The sequence below is a fragment of the Scyliorhinus torazame genome, chromosome 28 (genome assembly GCF_047496885.1).
Source record: "Scyliorhinus torazame isolate Kashiwa2021f chromosome 28, sScyTor2.1, whole genome shotgun sequence".
Lineage (NCBI taxonomy): Eukaryota > Metazoa > Chordata > Chondrichthyes > Carcharhiniformes > Scyliorhinidae > Scyliorhinus > Scyliorhinus torazame.
Window position 1 is genome coordinate 27,190,206 of NC_092734.1, and position 24,695 is coordinate 27,214,900.

Below are 24,695 nucleotides of genomic sequence, written 5' to 3' on the forward strand. Positions count from 1 at the left end.
CTCACTGATGCTCAGGGGTTTCGCTAGGGTCACTCAGCTCCTTACCTCATTACAACCTTGGTCCAAACATGGACAAAAGAGCTGAACTCCAGAGGTGAGGTGAGAGTGACTACCCTTGACATCAAGGCAGCATTTGATCGAGTGTAGCATCAATGAGAGCCAATGGGATTCAGGGGAAAGCTCGCCACTGGTTGGAGTCATACCTAGCACAAAGGAAGATGGTTGCGGTGGTCGGAGGTTAGTCATCTCAGTCCCGGGACATCACTGCACGAGCTCCTCAGGGTAGTGTCCGAGGCCCAACCATTTTCAGCTGCTTCATCAATGACGTTCCTTCCAACGCAAGGTCAGATGTGGGGCTATTTATTCGTTGATGTTCAGCTCTATTCACAACTCCTCAGATACTGAAGCAGTCCACATGCAAATGCAGAAAGACCTGGACAATATCCAGACTTGGGCTTACAAATGGCAAGTAACATTCACACTACTCAAGTGCCAGGCAATGACCATCTCTAATAAGAGAGGATCTAATCATCGTCCCTTAACATTTAATTATAATCACTGAATCCCCCACTATCAATATCCTGGTGGTTACCAGTGATCAGAAACTGAACTGGACTAGCCACATTAATACTGTGGCTACAATAGCAGGTCAGAGGCTGGGAATCCTGCGAGTAACTGATTACCTGACTCCCTAAAGCCTGTCCACCACCTACAAGACACAAGTCAGGAGTGTGATGGAATACTCTCCACAGGGCTGGATGAGCGCAGCTCCAACAACACTCAAGAAGCTCAACACCATCCTGAACAAAGCAGCCCGCTTGATTGCTCCTCCTTCCACAAACATTCACTCCCTGTACCACCGACGCACAGTGGCAGCCATGTGTACTCTCTACAAGATACACTGAAGGACCTCACCAAAGTTCCTTAGGCAGTACCTTTTAAACCCGTGACCATGGCTACCTTGAAGGACGAGAGCAGCAGATACCTGGGAACCCACCTCCTGGAAGCTCCCCCCAGGTAACTCACCAGTCTGACTTGGAAATATATCCACGTTCCTTCACTGTCACTGGCTGCAAATCCTGGAACTCCCTTCCTAATAGCACTGTGGGTGTACCTACACCTCATGGATTGCAGGGGTTCAAGAAGGCAGCTCATCACCACCTTCTCAAGGGCAATTAGGGATGGGCAACAATTGCTGGGCCTAGCCGGCGAAGGCCACATCTCGTTAAAAATTTTTAGAAAGCAACACATGCTGTAGCACCAAACCATACCGTTTCTCATCTCGAGGAGGGCTGTGGCTCAAGGGGGAATGGGGGCGGAGGGGCTACTATAGTTGGGTTTCTGAAAGGGAAAATGAACCAGGGCTTTTGTTCCTCATCATTCTTCAATGGCCTCTCACTGAGAAGTGCACGCTAAGTGAGAATAGGCTTTTAGCACTGCTGCCCCACGGCGCCGAGGTCCCAGGTTCGATCCCGGCCCTGGGTCACTGTCCGTGTGGAGTTTGCACATTCTCCCCGTGTTTGTGTGGGTTTCGCCCCCCCAACCCAAAGATGTGCAGGGTAGGTGGATTGGCCGCACTAAATTGCCTCTTAATTGGAAAAGATTAATTGGACACTCAAAATTTTTTTTTAAAGTGAGAATAGGCTTAGATGCTCTCTGCAAGGATAATGTTCTCAAGGCTTAGCGTGTTTGGAATGGCTGACTGAAGATTGTACCATTAGCTTGTGGGCTTCTTAAGCTACCCCCACTCCAAAACCGTCCATGTGCTTAAAAGTAGAAAGTCGCGTCTGTTACGTGGGCCGTGGTACCCAAGCTTTAATTACAGTCCCTTCACCTGCGAGGAGCAATGGTTTGAATAGAGGGCTTTCACTACTGCAGTGGCAGCTGGGATGGTCCATCCTCCATAGCATCTAGCAAGACGAATAGTAAACGTTTCCAGGATATTCTGTACAGACATGCGATCATTAATTAGTGCCGACCTTCGCTACATGTAGCAGCCCTGAGAATGCATTTTTATATCTGTGTCAAACTGATACAGAGCGATATTTGGCACATTGAGTAACAGTTACAAGATGCAGTGTTACTACTGGAATTTCTCCCCAGTACAACAGGCTCAGAACGGTATCCTATTGAAGATGACTTCAACTGAGTGTGAAATTGAACGTGATGGCGTTAAGGAAAGCTCCACATCAGTCAGTGGTGAACCTGATTAAATTATTTAACTTCACCTTACAATGAACTGATGCTTTGCAAACTTTAGAACGAGCTTGCTGATCTACTTCTCCACTGAACTGTACAATGTCTCAAAGGACCTGTTAGCTGTGTTAATACAAAGACAGAGCCTTGAGGACCATGCAAGGCAAAGCCTCTGGCCCATTTAAAGATGCGCGCATGATTGGCAGTGGCCTGGTCAAAGCTCAGAACAAGAGGTTGGCCAGCAGCAACAGATACTTCAATAGAAAACAAAACAAATCCAAGAAAGAATGAATGAGTCGGGGGGGTGGCACGGTGGCGCAGTGGTTAGCACTGCTGCCTCACGGCGTTGATGTCCCAGGTTCGATCCCGGCCCTGGGTCACTGTCCGTGTAGAGTTCGCACATTCTCCCCGTGTCTGCATGGGTCTCACCTCCACAACCTAAAGATGTGCAGGGTAGGTGGATCAGCCACGCTAAATTGCCCCTTAATTGGAAAAAAATATGAAAAAAGAGAAAGAAAAAAAAGAATGAATGAGTCACTTGGTAAAAAAAGTAACATACTATTGAAGATTTTTGTCTTGCTTCCAGCATAATATTTAACCAGATATAGTCACACTCAGAACATTGTCCTTTGCAGATAAAAGGAACATGTCCAGACATTACATTTTTTTCAACTAGATAAAAGCTTGGGGGTCAGCCATTCTCTGGTTCATTCCCCATGGCCATGGCTTGAACAATCAGAATCGGGCCTCCGTCTTAAATCTGAAACAAATGCTTAGCAATTAACAGTTAACTGTTCCCTGCTGCATTCCCTGTGGCAATGCCTTGACTAGTCAGAGCCCACTTGTCAATCAATAGCACTCTCTTTTTATACAGTATAAATTATTGTTCCCTTTACTGTTGCTTTATCTTGGGGAGCTGTCCTGATGAGTACGAGTTGAAAAGCTTCGACAGTATACCTCCTTTTTCAACAAAGAGGGAAGTGACCATCGAGGTTCAATTTTTCCAGCACCAATTGCCCATTTTGTCGAGCTATTTACATTGCTTTGTTTGGAGTTACTGGAGCACTAACGGGCTCGAGCGCAAATCTGTCCTTAAATTATCAGTAGCCAGCACGCAAAACAAAATAAAAAGCTTTTGTGGAATTTCTAATGTTCATAGGCTCACCACAAAAACGGTGACCTCAGGGGAACAAGCATTGAAAAATAATAATAATCGTTATCGTCACAAGGAGGGTTACATTAACACTGCAATAAAGTTACTGTGAAAAGCCCCTAGTCACCACACTCTGGCGCCTGTTCGGGTACACGGAGGGAGAATTCAGAATGTCCAATTCACCTGACAGCACGTCTTTCGGGACTTGTGGGAGGAAACCGTAGCACCCGGAGGAAACCCACGCAGACACGGGGAGAACGTGCAGACTCCACACAGACAGTGACCCAAGCCGGGAATCGAACCTGGGGCCCTGGAGCTGTGAAGCAAAGGTGCTAACCACTGTGCTACCGTGAATTTATTCTGTCTGAAAATGCACCTGAGCCACAGGTGGGACAACAATTGGTGATAACTGCGGACTCCAAACATTTGAACACAAGAAACAGGGGGAGGAGTACAAAAGTATTCTGAAATCGTTATCTTGTGTTGTTTAGATAGGGTGTCGGTCAGTGAGATGCTCAAATATCGACATTCAGCAACTTAACCAAGAATGGATACGCTCCAAATGGGGTCAAATGTCTCACCACCATAGTTGAGACCAACAGGAAGCAATGGGAAATTGGCTTCAGACAACTTTACTTCCCTCACAACTAGAACCCTCTAATGGGTTGTCATAACTGGATTATTGAATTCTTACTGCAACATCTTAAAATATTTATTTTCTAACTCTCAATGCTTCTTGACCACACCAACCCATTAGCTTTATTTTAAAATGGATTTTGGCTGCATGTTTCTGGAAACCTGTCTCTAATGTAAATGCCGCCAGGATCAGCCACTCAGTTGTGTTCTCACTTTTAAGGGAGATGTTTGTGGACTCAAGCCGCACTTCAGCACAAAACCGAGGCTGCCGCGTCAGGGAAGTGGTTAGCACTGCTGCCTCACAACCCCAGTGACATGGGTTCAAATCCCGGCCTCAAGCGACTGTCTGTATGGAGTTTGCGCGTCCTCCCCGTGTGTATATAATAATAATAATTGCTTATTGTCACAGGTCGGCTTCAATAAAGTTACTGTGAAAAGCCCCTCGTCGCCACATTCCGGCGCCTGTTCGGGGAGGCCGGTGCGGGAATTGAACCCTCGCTGCTGGCATTGTTCTGTATTACAATCCAGCTGTTTAGCTCACTGTGCTAAACCAGCGGGGTTTCCTCCGGGTGCTCCGGTTTCCTCCCACAATCCAAAGATGTGCAGGGTAGGTGGATTAGCCATGATCAATTGCCCCTTAGTGTCCAAAGGGTAGGTGGGGTCACAGGGATAGGGAAGGGGCAGTGGACCTAGGTAGGGTGCTCTTTCAGAGGGTCGGTGCAGACTTGACTTGATGGACCAAATGCCCTCCTTCTGCACTGTAGGAATTCTATGATTCTAAGTCTTACATTACTGTAGGCACCATCACTCAGATGAGACGAGTGATATCACCAAGCACTTCTTCAAAGTTGGATAGCAGCTTCAAAGAGGCCTACCCCCCCCCCCCACCCCACCCACCCCCACCCTGCCACCTTAAAAATCCACTCCCTCCACCACCGACACATGGTAGCAGCCGTGTGTACCATCTACAAGATGCACTGCAGCAACTCACCAAGATTCCTTCAGCAGCACCTTCCAAACCCACGGCCACTACCATCTAGAAGGACAAGAGCAGCAGATACCTGGGAACCCTACCACCTGGAGGTTCCCCTCCAAGTCACTCAGCACCCCGACTTGGAAATCTATCGGCCGTTCCTTCACTGTGGCTGGGGCAACATCCTGGAATTCCCTCCAACAGCACAGTGGGTGTACCTACACCACATGGACTGCAGTGGTACAAGAAGGCAGCTCACCACCACCTTCTCAAGGACCCAAAGGAATGGGCAACGAATGCTGGCCCAACCAGCGACGCCCACAGCCCACTGAAGGATGAACATTGGATTTTTAGCTTGATTGCAAAACCCAAAGAATTGGACATTTGAGTGGCCAGCTGCCTATCTACTGGAAAGTTTAGTTAGAAAAGATTATCTGATCTGAGAGCCCTGGTTACTGCTGATTGCTGGCAATCGTCAGAATGTGTAGTTGGTGATTGTTTTTGCAACTGAAGGGTATCAAGGGATTGTTTATGCACATCTGAGCAAGCAGATGGAACCTCAGCCTAATGCAAAACAGCATCACTGACAACGCAGCTCTCCCTCTGTGCTGCAGGAGTGTCAACCATGAATTAATCTTTTACAAAACCCTTGTACATTCACTGGAGACGTCCGGAATTCTCCGGGATTCTCTGTTCCCGCCGGCAGCACGCCCTCTGCCTGTGGGTTTCCGGGCAGAGGGGAGGGTGATGTAAATGGGAAATTCCACTGACAAGCAGCAGGAGTAGTGAATCCCGCCGCCAATGAATGGCGCACCGCTGGGAAACAAGGGGCGGGGGACCGGAGAATATATTTCTTTCAGGATTTTAACAATAATTTTCTTCAATAATTTAGCTTTGAGGCCAAAATGTTGAAAACAAGATGGCGGATATGAATTGGGCCCCCAGTTTCCTTCAATCTGGCAAAGGAGATTTCAAACACATTGGGCGCGATTTCGCGGCCGTGTCGCGCTTGAGCGAGAGCGCTATGCGGACGTTAGATCGTGGGCGAGACCAAAATCGGGAACCGCGCCGGGCACCGATCGGTTTGTGATCTAACCGGCCTGCTCGAGAACCGAATCCCGCCGCGGTGTGGTGAGAAACCCATAGTCACCAATTAAGGCCAATTTGCATGCCGTTAACGGGAACGACCCCCTATCTAACGGCCTCCAGTGATCTATCCGCCTCCCCGGCAAGCGGTCACGCGGGCGCCGATTACTGCGTCTTTTAAAAATGTGAAACTGGCGGAAAGGCCGCTTTCGGGATCTGAGGAGGTGAGCACTTCGATCCCGGGCAGTGAGGCCTGTGGCACGGGAGCCCCAGAGCTGGGGTAGGGGTGGGTGTCTCAGCACCCGTGGATTCGCCATGCCACCCCTGGGATCGTGTGTACCCATAACGGGGGCCACCCACGCCTATCAGCCCAGCCACAACTCCCACCAACTGTGGCAGCCCCTGGTTTTGCCCTGTAGTACACCCCTGGAGGGTTGCCTGCTTTGTGGTGGTCTGCTGTACCCTCCACAACCTGGCACAGCAGTGGGGCGACGTACTGGAGGTGGAGGGGGAGGAACAGGCGGCCACCTCCGATGATGAGGCGCTGGACCAGGAGGGACTGGAGGACAAGCCCAGGGAGGACCCACAGGATCAGCCGGTGGAAAGAGGACAGGCAGCAGCGGCTAGGGTCCAGCATGCCCCAAGGGCTAGGGAACCCCTCATCCTCACCTGCATCTGATAGGGCATGGCTTTGTCTGGCATCACCCCCCCGCCCCCACACCCCGACCCCTCCTGCACACCCCATTCCCACCCACCATCCCACCGCACCTGTTACCTCCACTCGGCCTGCATTACCCACCCACCCAATTCCCCCCACTCCCACCCCTCCCCCCTTCCTGTGTCACCCTCCCAGGGTCTGCGTTACATCACTCAAAGGTGGGGGGGGGCAGTGCTGGGCGCATGGTCATCGGAGGGTAAGGGGAGTTGTGGGGCGCGGGGATGGCATGCGGGGCCGGTGCCAGTGGGCGGGTGCCAACTCACCCATGCGACCCGGTAAAGATCGTTGACCTTCTTACGGCACTGGTCGTCCTGCTGACGCTCCCTGAGCTGACGGCCGCTGCCACTTCCTCCCAGGCTACAGAAGCTGCCCTGTGGTGGACCTTGGACACGGGACTGTTTCACTAACTGAAATGTTACGGATTTTGATCCCATTACCTCCCATTATCCTGGCTACCATTCCCCAACTGGGGAAGGCAGTTGTGGATCAAACCTGTGATATCGTTGCTGTTTAAGGTCAGGGCTGCCGTTTGGACTTGCCCGCTGAGTGATTCACCGCAGCTGCTGCCCCGTTAGCTGCCACAGGACCAGCTCGGTATTGGTGCTGTCAAGCGGCACTGAAACTGGCCGGCATGTCAGCATTTCAGGTGTGTACTTCAGAAGCGGAAATATCCCATTTACGGACTCGAGTTTTTATTCTCAAAGCGCGGCTCGGGGTTTAAATTGCTGCTCGTGCTTGTCGAGTGCGTTTTTGACAGTAATCCGCGGATTACTGTCACACAAGGTTAGAAACCAGATTTGCTCTCTGTAAAGTGCAAAGCCTGTTTCGGAGGCCCACCACGGAGTGTCTCCTGTGTCGTCCGTGCGAGTGGAAAACTCAGTTGCTCGTCCCACCCAGTCGCTGACCTGGGGCCTTGTGGACAAGTTGTGTCCCAGATGACCCCATTCCACAAAGACCAAAGTTTGTGACCTCTATTTGGCTTGATACAATCCTGGGCAGTGGCTTCATAGATCATAGATCATAGATCATAGATCATAGATCATAGATCATAGATCATAGATCATAGATCATAGATCATAGAATTTACAGTGCAGAAGGAGGCCATTCGGCCCATCGAGTCTGCACCGGCTCTTGGAAAGAGCACCCTACCCAAAGTCAACACCTCCACCCTATCCCCATAACCCAGTAACCCCACCCAACACTAAGGGGAATTTTGGACACTAAGGGCAATTTATCATGGCCAATCCACCTAACCTGCACATCTTTGGACTGTGGGAGGAAACCGGAGCACCCGGAGGAAACCCACGCAGACACGGGGAGGACGTGCAGACTCCGCACAGACAGTGACCCAAGCCGGAATCGAACCTGGGACCCTGGAGCTGTGAAGCAATTGTGCTATCCACAAGGCTACCGGGCTTCATTCCTAAAGCTATTGGGCTTAATGTTCTACCCTATCCTACGCATGGGAACCATGCCTTGTCTGCATACTGGCCTTTCCTATCATTGAACCATTCTCAGCAAAGCACCTCCACGTTGTTGTTTTATTCTTTCCTGGGATGTGGTTGTCACTGGCTAGGCCCGCATTTGTTGCCCATCACTAATTACCCCTGAAGGTGGTGATGAGCCGCCTTCTTGAACCGCTGCAGTCCCTGAGGTGTAGGTACACCCACAGTGCTGCTAGGGAGATTGTTCCAGGATTTCGACCCAGCGACAGTGAAGGAACGGCCAACGTATTTCCAAGCCGGGATGGTTTGCGACTTTGTTGGTGATGATCGTCCCACGGACCTGCTGTGTGTTAATCTTTTCTTTCCCCACGAGGCCGCTTGGGTGGTGCTGTGGCAACTGGGAGTGTCACAAATGAAGCCTCCATTTCCTCTTTCAGGAGTTCAAGCTTTCGCTTCACTGCTTCTTCCTTCTAAGTTTGAGGGGATTTTCTCGGGCAAGGCTGTCTACTTTATTTGTAGATTCAAGATCAGTTCAACTATTTAGTAACGATATCCCAGGCACCATCTGGTTTTCGAACAATAAAACAGCCCTTTACATCGGCAGAGAGAGCTCCTAACTCATTCAAGGTCTAAGCACTTCTGCCCAGCTCTCTCAGACTATAGGAACCAATCGCTGACTGTTGTCAGCCAGAACACTGTCCCCGGCCAACCCACAATTGCCAGTCAGCCAATCGAACAGACTTTCTCCAAACTGGTTCTTAAGATTCCCTCGGCACCGATGATTCTGTTTTCTCCTTTCCAAAAACAAATCCTGGAACACACTGTCCTGACGAGCAGGCTGCCTCAGCTCAAGTCCACTGCTGATTGTGCCCACGGACCAAAAGTAATAAAATAAAACCAAAGAAATAGGAACGAATGGAAATTAAAAGGAAGGATTCTAACGTGACCTGTGGGCACATTTCAGTCAGGGATTATTGGACAGTGATCAGAAGTGGGGATCTTGTTTCATTCAATTTTTTTTTTTGGTCTTTCCTCCACTCGAGCTAATACTTTACTCAGAGAGTGGTTCGGGTGTGGAATGGACTACCTGCTGTGATAGTGGAGTCGGACACTTTAGGAATTTTCAAGCGGTTATTGGATAGGCACATGGAGCACACCAGAATGACAGGGAGTGGGATAGCTTGATCGTGGTTTCGGACAAAGCTAGGCACAACATCGAGGGCCGAAGGGCCTGTTCTGTGCTGTACTGTTCTATATTCTATGTTCCGAGCCTTGTCTGCATCAACCGCGTCCAGCAGTCTGGACAGGTGGGTATCCCTGAATCATGCGGTTAGTCTATTCGGTGGCATGGCTGCCAGCTGTGTGGGTTTTGCTCTGCCCCCACCCTTGTTAGCGGGGAGCTGGCAGGCGCATTCCCGGTGAATAACCCGACAGGACAATCATTTGCGGCGCGAAGCCCGTGGGACCTCGTTAAATGGACCAATTAATGCTTAATACCGGTGATGACCTCGCCGGGCCCAGCGTTTGAAGCTTGCGCAGTTCCTGCTCGCTACTGCACCTTCCTGGTAAATCGCGCCCATTATTTTTTTGAGGATGGCTCTGTCACAGTTTGACTTTAGTATTGATCATTTCTGTTGAATGTTTGCCTTGGTACATTTGAAAGAATGCGTTCGCAGCTCTAACTTTGTTATTCTTGTCCTTACCAGCCCGATCTAAAAGCATGGTGATGGGAGAGCAGAACCGAGCGTCCAGCAGGACGTCCTCCCCCAGTCTACGGGATAAAGCACTGAAATCGGGATGGCTGAAGAAACAGAGGAGTTTCATGAAGAACTGGCAGCAACGTTGGTTTGTCCTCAGGGGTGAACATCTCTACTATTACAAAGACGAGGAAGAGACTAAGCCTCAGGTAATGCGGATGTGCCATATTTTCACAAAGGCCACAACCACAACACACTTTCTTTGACCTTGTAAGAGATACACAGACTCGATGGACCGAGTGGCCTAATTCTGCTCCTATGTCTTATGGTCTTATTGTTGACCATCCCTGCATCTTAACCATCCAGTTGACTTGTTGGAAGGCTTAACCCAACAAGGGCCTTTAGATAGTTCATCAAGTTAGATTCTGCGTAATGAGGGGCGGGATTCTCCGACCCCCCGCCAGGTCGGAGAATCGCCGGGGGCTGGCGTGAATCCCGCCCCTGCCGGTTGCCGAATTCTCTGGCACCGGATATTCGGCAGGGGCGGGAATCGCGCCGGTTGGCGGGCCCCCCCCGGCGATTCTCCGGCCCGGATGGGCCGAAGTCCCGCTGCTGAATGCCTGTCCCACCGGCGAGAATCAAACCACCTCTCTTACCGGCGGGACAAGGCGGCGCGGGCAGGCACCGGGGTCCTGGGAGGGGGGCGTGGGGCGATCTGGCCTCGGGGGGTGCCCCCACGGTGGCCTGGCCCGCGATCGGGGCCCACCGATCCACGGGCGGGCCTGTGCCGTGGGGATACTCTTTTCCTTCCGCCTTTGCCATGGTCTCCACTATGGCGGAGGCGGAAGTGACCCCCTCCACTGCGCATGCGCGGGGATGCCGTGAGCGGCCGCTAACGCTCCCGCGCATGCGCCGCCTGCAAAGTCAGTTTCGCGCCAGCTGGCGGGGCACCAAAGGCCTTTCCCGCCAGCTGGCGGGGCGGAAATCAGTCCGGCGCGGGCCTAGCCCCTCAAGGTTAGGGCTCGGCCCCTCAAGATGCGGAGACTTCCGCACCTTTGGGACGGCGCGATGCCGGACTGATTCGCGCCGTTTTTGGCGCCGGTCGGCGGACATCGCGCCGATTGCGGAGAATCCTGCCCAAGGTGTTTATCATTCCTTAGTTTGCGTGTCTATTTTTTTACTGCTCATTATTTTCTGTTGACTCTGCTCCTTTTTGACTCGTACACCCATCGGACTGAGGGGGGTTGGTCGGCTTAGCGGTGTTTTTACATGATAGTCGCTCTGTTGTTTTGGAGAGGGTTTTCCAGTCCCCACCCGCCGCGGGTTTTTCCCGTGGCAGAGGCGACGTGCCAGTCGCCGGCGATAGGATCTTCCAGGCACGCCGAAGTCAACAGCTCGCCGGCCCAGCCGCTGGGAAACCTGTCACATGGTTGGGATGGGGGTGGGGGAATCAGACGATGGAAGAGCCAGACAATCCCGCCCATCGTGGCCGTTGAGGAACGATTGGGCAGTACTGAGCACTGCTGGGACCTGCTGGATTGTACCCCAGTGCCCACTAATATCTTCAAAGGAAGGACGGGGGAGTTAGCGATGTTTTACAGTTGCATGATACCTCGCCAGATGTGAAATGTAAAATTAATTAACTCAATCCCCCAATCTTAACTGGTAGGCACATCTGTCACAAGGAGGTGTACACAGAGGTACAATAGGGGGCTGGCGTAGCACAGTGGACTAAACAGCTGGCTTGTAATGCAGAACAATGCCAGCAGCGTGGATTCAATTCCCGTACCGGCCTCCCCGAACAGGCGTCGGAATGTGGCAACTAGGGGCTTTTCACAGTAACTTCATTGAAGCCTACTTGTGACAATAAGTGATCATTATTATTAATTGCTGGTGAATCCAGTGGAAACACTGTTCAACTGTTTGCTAAACACAAGATAGAACACTAATTGAGATGTCTGTGCATCCAATGCTCTCACAAGAAAGATCAACCTGGCTTTTGGGATTTTAATTGCACCTAAAGCACGAGATCATTCCCAGAACATGCTCATTCATTTACTTTTTGAACAGTAGTTCTCTGGAAGAAGGCTCTTGGATATGCAGGACAAAAGATAGATAGAACCAAAGTATTTGTATTTGTTTATTGTCACGTGTACCGAGGTACAGTGAAAAGTATTTTTCTGCGAGCAGCTCAACAGATCATTTAGTACATGAAAATAAAATAAAATAAAAAGAAAATACATAATAAGGGAACACAAAGTGCACAATGTAACTACATAATACAGGCATCGGGTGAAGCATACAGGAGTGTTGTATTAATCAGGTCAGTCCATAAGAGGGTCGTTTAGGAGTCCGGTAACAGCGGGGAAGAAGCTGTTTTTGAATCGGTTTGTTCTGAGACTTCTGTATCTCCTGCCCGATGGAAGAAGTTGGAAGAGTGAGTAAGCCGGGTGGGAGGGGTCTTTGATTATGCTGCCCGCTTTCCCCAGGCAGCGGGAGGTGCAGATGCAGTCAATGGATGGGAGGCAGGTTTGCGTGATGGACTGGGCGGTGTTCACGACTCTCTGAAGTTTCTTGCGGTCTTGGGCTGAGCAGTTGCCATACCAGGCTGTGATGCAGCCAGATAGGATCCTTTCTATGATGCATCTGTAAAAGTTGGTCAGAGTCAGTGTGGACATGCCGAATTTCCTTTGTGTCCTGAGGAAGTATAAGTGCTATTGTGCTTTCTTGGTCGTAGCATCAACGTGGGTGGACCAGAACAGATTTTTGGTGATGTGTGCCTCGACCCCGTTGATACAGACAGGGATGTGTATGATACTTTGCTTCCTGAAGTCAATGACCAGTTCTTTAGTTTTGCTGGCATTGAGGGATAGATTGTTGACGTTGCACCACTCCATTAGGTTCTCTATCCCTCTCCTGTATTCCGACTCATGATAGTAATCACATATTAAATTGACACATCTATTGCAGTGTAAGGTGGAGATATTCTCTCATACATTCTTCCCCGGTGTTTTTTGTGTAAGCTCTCCACTCAGGTCAGCTTACATGAGCATTAGCGCTACATGCTGCCGGAATGTAGCAAAGACAATGTGAGTCTATGGCTCTGCAGTGAGTGGGCTAGTCAAACATTGCAGTATTGACTTGACATTGTCAAATGAAGCGGCTATTTAAAGCTCTAGCTCCTAATGCAAAGCAATATGCACCGGAATCGATCAAATCGCTGATGAATAAGTGAAGGATGTTGAAAGTGTTGGGAAAGAAGATAGACTCCTTTTGGGTTTTAGGCATGACTCAAAAACGTTGCTGTCAAATAAGAAGACCTCCGGCTTTAATTGAAGAGGCGCTCCCCTGCCCATCAGAGCTGGGATGTTTGTTATTCTATCACAACCGCACACTGTGTGAAATGTTTCTTGTGCTGGTCAATATCTCACGTAGAGAGCTCGTTTTTTTTGACCACCATCTGATTCATAAGGTGCAGAGAAATGTTATCTTCGCAAAAGCAGATTAACTGTTTCAGAGCCACATCGATTTCCTCAATGACGCGCAACCTCTATAAAAACAGATTCTTGGTCATTATAAAATGTTGAAGGACTGTTCCAATATTTGTCACTACAGCATTGGTAATATTTGATATAATTAGATCATAGAATTTACAGTGCAGAAGGAGGCCATTTGGGCCACCGAGTCTACACCGGCCCCCGAAAGAGCACCCTATCAAAGCCCACACCTCTACCCTATCCCCGTAACCCAGCAGCCCCACCTAACCTTTGGACACGACGTGGCAATGTAGCGTAACCATCGCTTCCCGGCCTTTTGGCTCAGATGAGCGCGCGGTCAGGTGTAATGCCTGGATCTGGTATGTCTCTCTCTTGTGGGGACCATGATTTGGATTCAATTTGAATTGTGTTTTTGGAGCAGGCCAGGAGCTGGATTAGGGGTTCACCCCTGCCCACACTCTGGGCTCTGGCTTTGTAACTTTTCAAGGAATTTTCAAAACAAATTTAGCATGACCAATCCGCCTAACCCGCGCATCTTTGGACTTGGACTTTTTCAGAAGTATTTGTTCGTGGGCTGTGGGCATCGTTGGCTAGGCCAGCGTTTGTTGCCCATCCCTAATTGCCCCTTGAGTAGGTGGCAGTGAGCTGCCTTCTTGAACCGCTGCAGTCCATGCGGTGTAGGCACTGTTAGGGAGGGAGTGCCAGGATTTTGACCCAGCGACAGTTAAGGAACGGCGATATACTTCCAAGTCAGGATGGCGAGTGACTTGGAGGGGAACTTCCAGGTGTTTTCATGCATCTGTTGCCCCTTGTTCCTCTAGGTGGTAAAGCTAGGTGGCACAGGTTTATGGTTTGTGGGTTGTTATGACATCAAAGACGATGGCACAGTCTCTTCTGGTGAGGTTGTCTTTACATATTATTTGGTTTTAGTGGCAGTCACATGGGATTGTGACCACCAGCATGGGGGCAAGGACCTCTACAAAGAAAATGGTCACATTTTGATGATTTGGATCATCCCCCCTCCCCCCCACAGTTGTTTTCTTGGAAGTTGCCTCACAATGAATAGACAAAGAACAAAGAACAAAGAACAAAGAAATGTACAGCACAGGAACAGGCCCTTCGGCCCTCCAAGCCCGTGCCGACCATACTGCCCGACTAAACTACAATCTTCTACACTTCCTGGGTCCGTATCCTTCTATTCCCATCCTATTCATATATTTGTCAAGATGCCCCTTAAATGTCCCTATCGTCCCTGCTTCCACTACCTCCTCCGGTAGCGAGTTCCAGGCACCCACTACCCTCTGCGTAAAAAACTTGCCTCGTACATCTACTCTAAACCTTGCCCCTCTCACCTTAAACCTATGCCCCCTAGTAATTGACCCCTCTACCCTGGGGAAAAGCCTCTGACTATCCACTCTGTCTATGCCCCTCATAATTTTGTATACCTCTATCAGGTCGCCCCTCAACCTCCTTCGTTCCAGTGAGAACAAACCGAGTTTATTCAATCGCTCCTCATAGCTTATGCCCTCCATACCAGGCAACATTCTGGTAAATCTCTTCTGCACCCTCTCTAAAGCCTCCACATCCTTCTGGTAGTGTGGCGACCAGAATTGAACACTATACTCCAAGTGTGGCCTAACTAAGGTTCTATACAGCTGCAACGTGACTTGCCAATTCTTATACTCAATGCCCTGGCCAATGAAGGCAAGCATGCCGTATGCCTTCTTGACTACCTTCTCCACCTGTGTTGCCCCTTTCAATGACCTGTGGACCTGTACTCCTAGATCTCTTTGACTTTCAATACTCTTGAGGGTTCTACCATTCACTGTATATTCCCTACCTGCATTAGCCCTTCCAAAATGCATTACCTCACATTTGTCCGGATTAAACTCCATCTGCCATCTCTCCGCCCAAGTCTCCAGACAATCTAAATCCTGCTGTATCCTCAGACAGTGCTCATCGCTATCCGCAATTCCACCAACCTTTGTGTCGTCTGCAAACTTACTAATCAGACCAGTTACATTTTCCTCCAAATCATTTATATATACTACAAACAGCAAAGGTCCCAACACTGATCCCTGTGGAACACCACTGGTCACAGCCCTCCAATTAGAAAAGCATCCCTCCATTGCTACCCTCTGCCTTCTATGGCCTAGCCAGTTCTGTATCCACCTTGCCAGTTCACCCCTGATCCCGTGTGACTTCACCTTTTGTACTAGTCTACCATGAGGGACCTTGTCAAAGGCCTTACTGAAGTCCATATAGACAACATCTACTGCCCTACCTGCATCAATCATCTTTGTGACCTCCTCGAAAAACTCTATCAAGTTAGTGAGACACGACCTCCCCTTCACAAAACCGTGCTGCCTCTCACTAATACGTCCATTTGCTTCCAAATGGGAGTAGATCCTGTCTCGAAGAATTCTCTCCAGTAATTTCCCTACCACTGAAGTAAGGCTCACCGGCCTGTAGTTCCCGGGATTATCCTTGCTACCCTTCTTAAACAGAGGAATAACATTGGCTATTCTCCAGTCCTCCGGGACATCCCCTGAAGACAGCGAGGATCCAAAGATTTCTGTCAAGGCCTCAGCAATTTCCTCTCCAGCCTCCTTCAGTATTCTGGGGTAGATCCAATCAGGCCCTGGGGACTTATCTACTGTAATATTTTTTAAGACACCCAACACCTCGTCTTTTTGGATCACAATGTGACCCAGGCTATCTACACCCCCCTTCTCCAGACTCAACATCTACCAATTCCTTCTCTTTGGTGAATACTGATGCAAAGTATTCATTTAGAACCTCGCCCATTTCCTCTGGCTCCGCACATAGATTCCCTTGCCTATCCTTCAGTGGGCCAACCCTTTCCCTGGCTACCCTCTTGCTTTTTATGTACGTGTAAAAAGCCTTGGGATTTTCCTTAACCCTATTTGCCAATGACTTTTCATGACCCCTTCTAGCCCTCCTGACTCCTTGCTTAAGTTCCTTCCTACTTTCCTTATATGCCACACAGGCTTCGTCTGTTCCCAGCCTTTTAGCCCTGACAAATGCCTCCTTTTTCTTTTTGACGAGGCCTACAATATCACTCGTCATCCAAGGTTCCCGAAAATTGCCGTATTTATCTTTCTTCCTCACAGGAACATGCCTGTCCTGTATTCCTTTCAACTGACACTTGAAAGCCTCCCACATGTCAGATGTTGATTTGCCCTCAAACATCCGCCCCCAATCTATGTTCTTCAGTTCCCGCCTAATATTGTTATAATTAGCCTTCCCCCAATTTAGCACATTCATCCTCGGACCACTCTTATCCTTGTCCACCAGTACTTTAAAACTTACTGAATTGTGGTCACTGTTACCAAAATGCTCCCCGACTGAAACATCTACCACCTGGCCGGGCTCATTCCCCAATACCAGGTCCAGTACCGCCCCTTCCCTAGTTGGACTGTTTACATATTGTTTTAAGAAGCCCTCCTGGATGCTCCTTACAAACTCCGCCCCGTCTAAGCCCCTGGCACTAAGTGAGTCCCAGTCAATATTGGGGAAGTTGAAGTCTCCCATCACCACAACCCTGTTGTTTTTACTCTTTTCCAAAATCTGTCTACCTATCTGCTCCTCTATCTCCCGCTGGCTGTTGGGAGGCCTGTAGTATACCCCCAACATTGTGACTGCACCCTTCTTATTCCTGATCTCTACCCATATAGCCTCACTGCCCTCTGAGGTGTCCTCTCGCAGTATAGCTGTGATATTCTCCCGAACAAGTAGCGCAACTCCGCCTCCCCTTTTACATCCCCCTCTATCCCGCCTGAAACATCTAAATCCTGGAACGTTTAGCTGCCAATCCTGCCCTTCCCTCAACCAGGTCTCTGTAATGGCAACAACATCATAGTTCCAAGTAGTAATCCAAGCTCTAAGTTCATCTGCCTTACCCGTAATGCTCCTTGCATTAAAACATATGCACTTCAGGCCACCAGACCCGCTGTGTTCAGCAACTTCTCCCCATCTGCTCTGCCTCAGAGCCACACTGTCCCTATTCCCTAGTTCTCCCTCAATGCTCTCACCTTCTGACCTATTGCTCCCGTGCCCACCCCCCTGCCATACTAGTTTAAACCCTCCCATGTGACACTAGCAAACCACTAGCCAGGATATTTATGCCTCTCCGGTTTAGATGCAACCCGTCCATCTTATACAGGTCACACCTGCCCCGGAAGAGCTCCCAGTGGTCCAGATAACGGAAACCCTCCCTCCTACACCAGCTGTTTAGCCATGTGTTCGTCTGCTCTATCTTCCTATTTCTAGCCTCACTGGCACGTGGCACAGGGAGTAATCCCGAGATTACAACCCTCGAGGTCCTGTCTTTTAACTTTCTGCCTAGCTCCCTGAACTCCTGCTGCAGGACCTCATGCCCCTTCCTGCCTATGTCGTTAGTACCAATATGTACAACGACCTCTGCCTGTTTGCCCTCCCCCTTCAGGATTCCCTCTACCCGTTCGGAGACATCCTGGACCCTGGCACCAGGGAGGCAACATACCATCCTGGAGTCTCTTTCACGTCCACAGAAGCGCCTATCTGTGCCCCTGACTATAGAGTCCCCTATTACTATTACTCTTCTGCGCTTTGACCCTCCCTTCTGAACATCAGAGCCAGCCGTGGTGCCACTGCTCTGGCTGCTGCTGTTTTCCCCTGATAGGCTATCCCCCCCGACAGTATCCAAAGGGGTATATCTGTTCGAGGGGGACAACCACAGGGGATTCCTGCACTGACTGCCTGCCCTTTCTGGTGGTCACCCATTTCTCTGCCTGCACCTTGGGTGTGACCACATTTACATAACTGCGATCTATGACGCTTTCCGCCACCTGCATGCTCCTAAGTGCATCCAATTGCTGCTCCAACCGAACCATGCGGTCTGTGAGGAGCTGCAGTTGGGTGTACTTTCTGCAGATGAAGCCATCCGGGACGCTGGAAGCCTCCCGGACCTGCCACATCTCACAGTCAGAGCACAGCACCCCTCTAACTGACATTGCGTCAATTAATTAAAATTAAAATTTGTCTTTTTTTTTAAATACTTTTTTTTAAATTGCAAAGTTACTGTCAACTATCTGTTTCCTAGCACTAGATTTCTAATAGAAATGCGATAGCTAACTATAATACTCTCCGATCTCTGGCTTAGATATCCTCTAAATTATAATTAAGTTATTATGTTTAATTAGTTCCCAAATACTCAAATTTTTTTTTTTTAATTTAGGTTAGAATCCCAACCAGCCACTCAGGTCACAGCTTTTCTGTGATGTCACTTCAGTTTCCCCCGACACACAATTTGAAAAAAGGTATAAAAGTAAAAATCACTTACTTACCTTCTTACCTTCTGAGTGTCTGAGATGTTCTCAGGTTTTCTCGCTGACAGAGACTGCTCCTCCACCTCCGATCCTTGACCTGCACAATGCTAATAATATAATATGGCACTTACCTTACACCAATGGGTCTTATTATTAGGTTAGAGGAGGAGGGCGGGTGGGAGACACTACACGTGTAGTGTCTCGGGTTTCCTCTCCACCAGAATTTATTGGTTGGGGGGGGGGGCTTGCCAGAGGTCGAACTTCCGGTTCCCGCCTTATATAAAAACAAATAAAACAGAAAAGAAGAACAGACACGGGACCAGGCAAGGCTTATTAAATTCACTACTCACCTCCCAGAAGGCCCCTGCGCACCGCTGCCGCCGAAATCCAAAGGGCTGCTCCTGTAAAGGTAAGGTTTTTAAATACACTACTCACCTCCAAGAAGGCCCCTGCGCACCGCTGCCGCCGAAATCCAAAGGGCTGCTCCTGTAAAGGTAAGGTTTTTAAACTCACTACTCACCTCCCAGAAGGCCCCTGCGCACCGCTGCCGCCGAAATCCCTAAGAAATGAAAATCGCTTATTGTCACAAGTAGGCTTCAATTAAGTTACTGCGAAAAACACCTAGTCGCAACATTTCGGCGCCAGTTCCCCAGGCTGTTACGGGAATTGAATCATGCTGCTAGCCTGCCTTGGTTTGCTTTCAAAGCCAGCGATTCCTATCAGCTGAGAAAAACAAACAGGTTAAAACTCAGGCCAATCGAAGGACAATAATCTGAAAAAATCTTCTCTTTCCCTTAAATAAATACATGCACAAAAAATTAACCCGAGCCCTCAGTGCAGCAATGAGAGAGTGCAGCACTGTCAAAGGGGCAGTTTTCAGATGAGCCATTGCACCAAGTCAGGATGGCTCTCTCTGATGGATAAGGAAGATCCCATGAAAGACGAGCAGGGGACCATTTCTGAAGTGAAGTTGCTGGTGTAATCTAGAAAACGCAGTTGCCAATTTGTGCGTAGCAAGCTCCCCAAAACAGCACTGCGTTAATAACCAGAAAATCTGTTTGGCTGATGTTAGCTGCAGGACATATATTGTCCTAGACACCAGAGACAACTCGGCGGCCATCTTTGACTTGTACCAGGGGATCTCTTATGTCCATCTGAGAGGGGAGAAATGAAGCCACGGGGTAGAACCTCACCCGAAAGATAGCAGCTCTGATAATGAAGCACCCCGTCTGTAGGACAATGAAGTGTCAACCTGGGTTTTGCTTTTAAGTCTCTGTACACATAATCTGCTGACTCAGAGGTTAGAGAGATACTAACAAACCCGGGACTAAGAGGTAGACGATCAAAAGTAGTCCAGGATTTCACCCTAGTCCTGATGGATTTATAAAAAATTCTTTGGGTGAGCCACCTGGAGATACCAGTACTGACTACCATCCATTCCAAAATATCAAAAAGACCCCATGTGGCTGTTCTGAATACAGCCCGATTATTATTGCTGGTAAAATGGGAGCTGGAATGACTCAGTGGATAGGCATGGAATCCCTACAGTGTAGAAGGAGGCCATTTGGCCCATCAGTCTGCACCAACCCTCTGAAGAAGCTACCTATCTAGGCCCACCCCCCTGCCCACTCCCTGTAACCCCACATAACATGCACAACTTTAGACGTGAAGGGGCAATTTTAGCACGGTCAATCCACCTAACCTGCGCATCTTTGGACTGTGGGAGGAACCCAGAGCACCCGGAGGAAACCCACGCAGACACGGGGAGAACGTGCAAACGCCGCACAGACAGTCACCCAAGGTTGGAATTGAACCTGGGCCCCTGGCGCAGCGGGGCAGCAGTGCTAACCACCGTGCCACCTTGCCGCCCGTCTCTCCTCCCTCCGGGTCAGAAGGCCCTGGGTTCAAGTCTCGGTGGTGCCGGCAGTCCAGCGTGTGTGTGTGTGGGGGGGGGGGGGGGGGGGGGGGGCGATAGTGGTAGGAAAGGCTGTAAAACCGCTCGGCCAATCCAAAATAATTGTGGTTGATGCGAAGATGGTCAACTCGCATTGTATAAACCTGATGTAACATGGGAAAAACCAAAAGGAATGCTAGGAAACCAAATTAAAATGTTGACGAAACAACAGAGATTCATTTGCTGAGGCAAAGTCATTGAGATCAGAATTGATTTTGTGCGAAACGGATGCTCCGTCCACAGCGTTCCGAGATATTTATAGACTGCTCTCCCGGCCTCCAGAGAGATGAAGGAAATCGACACAGCCATCGCTCTCCTTCTCGTTCTCTTTCCCTCTCAATGCTAAAAATAAATCTGCAATAAGCAGCACAGATTTACAGAACCGATGCAAGGTTGGATTTAAGCCGCCGCCTTTGCGATGTGGGTCAGTTGGCCTTGTGCTGTTCTAGAAGCTTCCTCGCCTACTGAGGGGGCGGAGCTGTCAGGCAGCGCTGACATCCAGGGCAAGATTGTCCCTTCTCATGTTGGCATGTACACCTCTTGTGATTGGAAGCCTGGTTCTTGCAATGATGAGCAGTCAGGAATTCTGGAAAGGAGACAGGGCCATTTTTGATCATAAATTAATCATCGTACATGGATAATATTCTTCACTATACACCACAAAGCCCCAAATCCTTCATAACTCTGTGAACATTATCCTTGAACATAGAATTCATTTTGAAAGTCCTGTAACAATGCCCTTGTGACTGCTACCGTTATAAATGGAAGGCAGATCAATTTGGGATATTTCAGATTGACCCTTACCTTTCTGGGCTAACTTGGGGCAGCATGGGAACACAGTGGTTAGCACTGTTGCTTCACAGCGCCAGGGACCTGGTTCGATTCCGGCTTGGGTCACTGTCTGTGCGGAGTTTACACGTTCTCCCCGTGTCTGCGTGGGATTCCTCCGGGTGCTCTGGTTTCCTCCCACTAGTCCCAAAAGACATGCTTGTTAGGTGAATTGGACATTCTGAATTCTCCCTCCGTGTACCCGAACAGGCGCCGGAGTGTGGCGACTCGGGTCTTTTCACAGTCACTTCATTGCAGTGTTAATGTAAGCCTACTTGTGACACTAATAAAGATTATTATTATTGCCCAAATCAGTGTGGTATTATCAGGTATTGCAGTACCCGAGAGGCTGAAGACCATTGGTTAAACCTAGGAGTTTACCATTGGCTGTTTTGTATGTAGCTCCGCCCTGACAGGCAGGGTATAAGAACTGGTGCCATCCAAGCAGCCCTCATTCTGTACCAAAGCTGCTGGGGAACAGTTCTAGTCTATTAAAGCCTTCAGTTATGTTACTACCTCATTTTAATAGTAATTGATCATGCATCAATTTAATAGACTAGAACTTAAGCTGAAATGGTGGATCTCCGAATCAAGCCAGAGTGTCTGCAACTCAACCCCCACACGGAGAACTCGGCGGCGATCTTCAAGCACTGGCTGGCGTGCTTTAAAGGCTACCTCGAGACGGCCGGAGGTACACCCTCAGGGGAGCAGAAACTGCATCTCCTGCACTCAAGGGTGAGCTCTGGGATCTACACCCTCATCGAGGAGGCGGAGGACTTCGATGCAGCGGTCGAACTGTTAAAAGGACATTATATCCGCCCTGTGAATCAGGTCTACGCACGTCACCTGTTTGCAACAAGACGGCAAAGCTCCGGGGAATCGTTGGAGGAGTTCTACCGCGCGCTACTGGTGCTGGGCAGAAACTGTGGTTGCCCGCAAGTTTCGGGGAGCGAGCACACGGAACTCCTAATCCAGGATGCCTTCGTAGCAGGTATGAGCTCCTCAGAGATCCGCCAGCGGCTCTTAGAAAAAGACACCCTGGGACTTAGAGAGGCACGGGCTCTGGCAGGGTCCATGGGCGTTGCCTCCAGAAACGCGCAATCCTATGTCCCCGACCGCGCGGCGGCCCCCTGGGCAGTGTGGCATCCCGCAGCAGCAGCCCCACAGACTTTCCCCGTGTCCCCGCAGGCCTGCGCTGTAAGACGGCCCGCTAACTCCGTTGGGCTCCGCTGTTTCTTCTGCGGGCAGGCGAAGCATCCCCGCCAGCGCTGCCCGGCCCGCACCTCCACCTGCAAAGGGTGCGGCAAGAAGGGCCATTTTGCGGGGGTCTGCCAGGCATGAGCGGTGGCCGCGGTCTCCAGCGGCTATTCCGGACCGCCGCAGCAATCTTCTCTTCGGGCCCCAGGCGGCCAGCATTCACCGCCACCCCCTATTCTAGGGCCACGTGCGGCCCACGGACGGGGCCATCTTGTTCCTCGGACACCACGCTGGACGGATGGGCGTCGCCATTTTGTCCATCCCCGACCACCATGTGCGACCCATGGGAGACGCTATCTTGGATGGGGCCCCAGAACTCCAGCACGGCCGACTACACGCTGCCCGATCAAAACCCGCAACTACTTCATCTGGACTCGGTGACTCTGGACCAAAATCGACCTCGGACACTCTCAACAGCAACAACGACGGTCTTCATCAACGGCCATGAGACGTCCTGCCTGATCGACTCTGGGAGCACGGAGAGCTTTATACACCCCGACACGGTAAGGCGCTGTTCACTTGTTACCCACCCTGTAAACCAAAGAATCTCCCTGGCCTCCGGTTCACACTCATAGAACATAGAACATAGAAAATACAGCACAGAACAGGCCCTTCGGCCCACGATGTTGTGCCGAACCTTTGTCCTAGATTAATCATAGATTATCATTGCATTTACAGTGCAGAAGGAGCCCATTCGGCCCTTTGAGTCTGCACCGGCTCTTGGAAAGAGCACCCTACCCAAACTCAACACCTCCACCCAACACCAAGGGCAATTTGGACATTAAGGGCAATTTATCATTGGCCAATTCACCTAACCCGCACATCTTTGGACTGTGGGAGGAAACCGCAGCACCCGGAGGAAACCCACGCAGACACGGGGAGGACGTGCAGACTCCGCACAGACAGTGACCCAAGCCGGAATCGAACCTGGGACCCTGGGGCTGTGAAGCAATTGTGCTATCCACAATGCTACCGTGCTGCCCTTAAGAACAAATAAATCTACACTATATCATTTTACCGTAATCCATGTACCTATCCAATAGCTGCTTGAAGGTCCCTAATGTTTCCGACTCAACTACTTCCACAGGCAGTGCATTCCATGCCCCCACTACTCTCTGGGTAAAGAACCTACCTCTGATATCCCTCCTATATCTTCCACCTTTCACCTTAAATTTATGTCCCCTTGTAATGGTTTGTTCCACCCGGGGAAAAAGTCTCTGACTGTCTACTCTATCTATTCCCCTGATCATCTTATAAACCTCTATCAAGTCGCCCCTCATCCTTCTCCGCTCTAATGAGAAAAGGCCTAGCACCCTCAACCTTTCCTCGTAAGACCTACTCTCCATTCCAGGCAACATCCTGGTAAATCTTCTTTGCACCTTTTCCAGAGCTTCCACATCATTCCTAAAATGAGGCGACCAGAACTGTACACAGTACTCCAAATGTGGCCTTACCAAAGTTTTGTACAGCTGCATCATCACCTCACGGCTCTTAAATTCAATCCCTCTGTTAATGAACGCGAGCACACCATAGGCCTTCTTCACAGCTCTATCCACTTGAGTGGCAACTTTCAAAGATGTATGAACATAGACCCCAAGATCTCTCTGCTCCTCCACATTGCCAAGAACTCTACCGTTAACCCTATATTCCGCATTCATATTTGTCCTTCCAAAATGGACAACCTCACACTTTCCAGGGTTAAACTCCATCTGCCACTTCTCAGCCCAGCTCTGCATCCTATCTATGTCTCTTTGCAGCCGACAACAGCCCTCCTTACTATCCACAACTCCACCAATCTTCGTATCGTCTGCAAATTTACTGACCCACCCTTCAACTCCCTCATCCAAGTCATTAATGAAAATCACAAACAGCAGAGGACCCAGAACTGATCCCTGCGGTACGCCACTGGTAACTGGGATCCAGGC

The 24,695-nt window shown here is 49.8% G+C and overlaps 1 protein-coding gene across 1 annotated transcript in view; it reads left to right on the plus strand.

Annotated features, from left to right (window-relative positions):
- Positions 1 to 24,695, plus strand: part of arhgap22a (Rho GTPase activating protein 22a) — a 385,586-nt gene that overhangs the window by 21,283 nt on the left and 339,608 nt on the right. Inside the window, exon 2 of the mRNA XM_072491734.1 lies at positions 9,914 to 10,113. Within this exon, the coding sequence (XP_072347835.1) occupies positions 9,914 to 10,113 (200 nt within the window). The remainder of the gene's footprint in view (positions 1 to 9,913; positions 10,114 to 24,695) is intronic.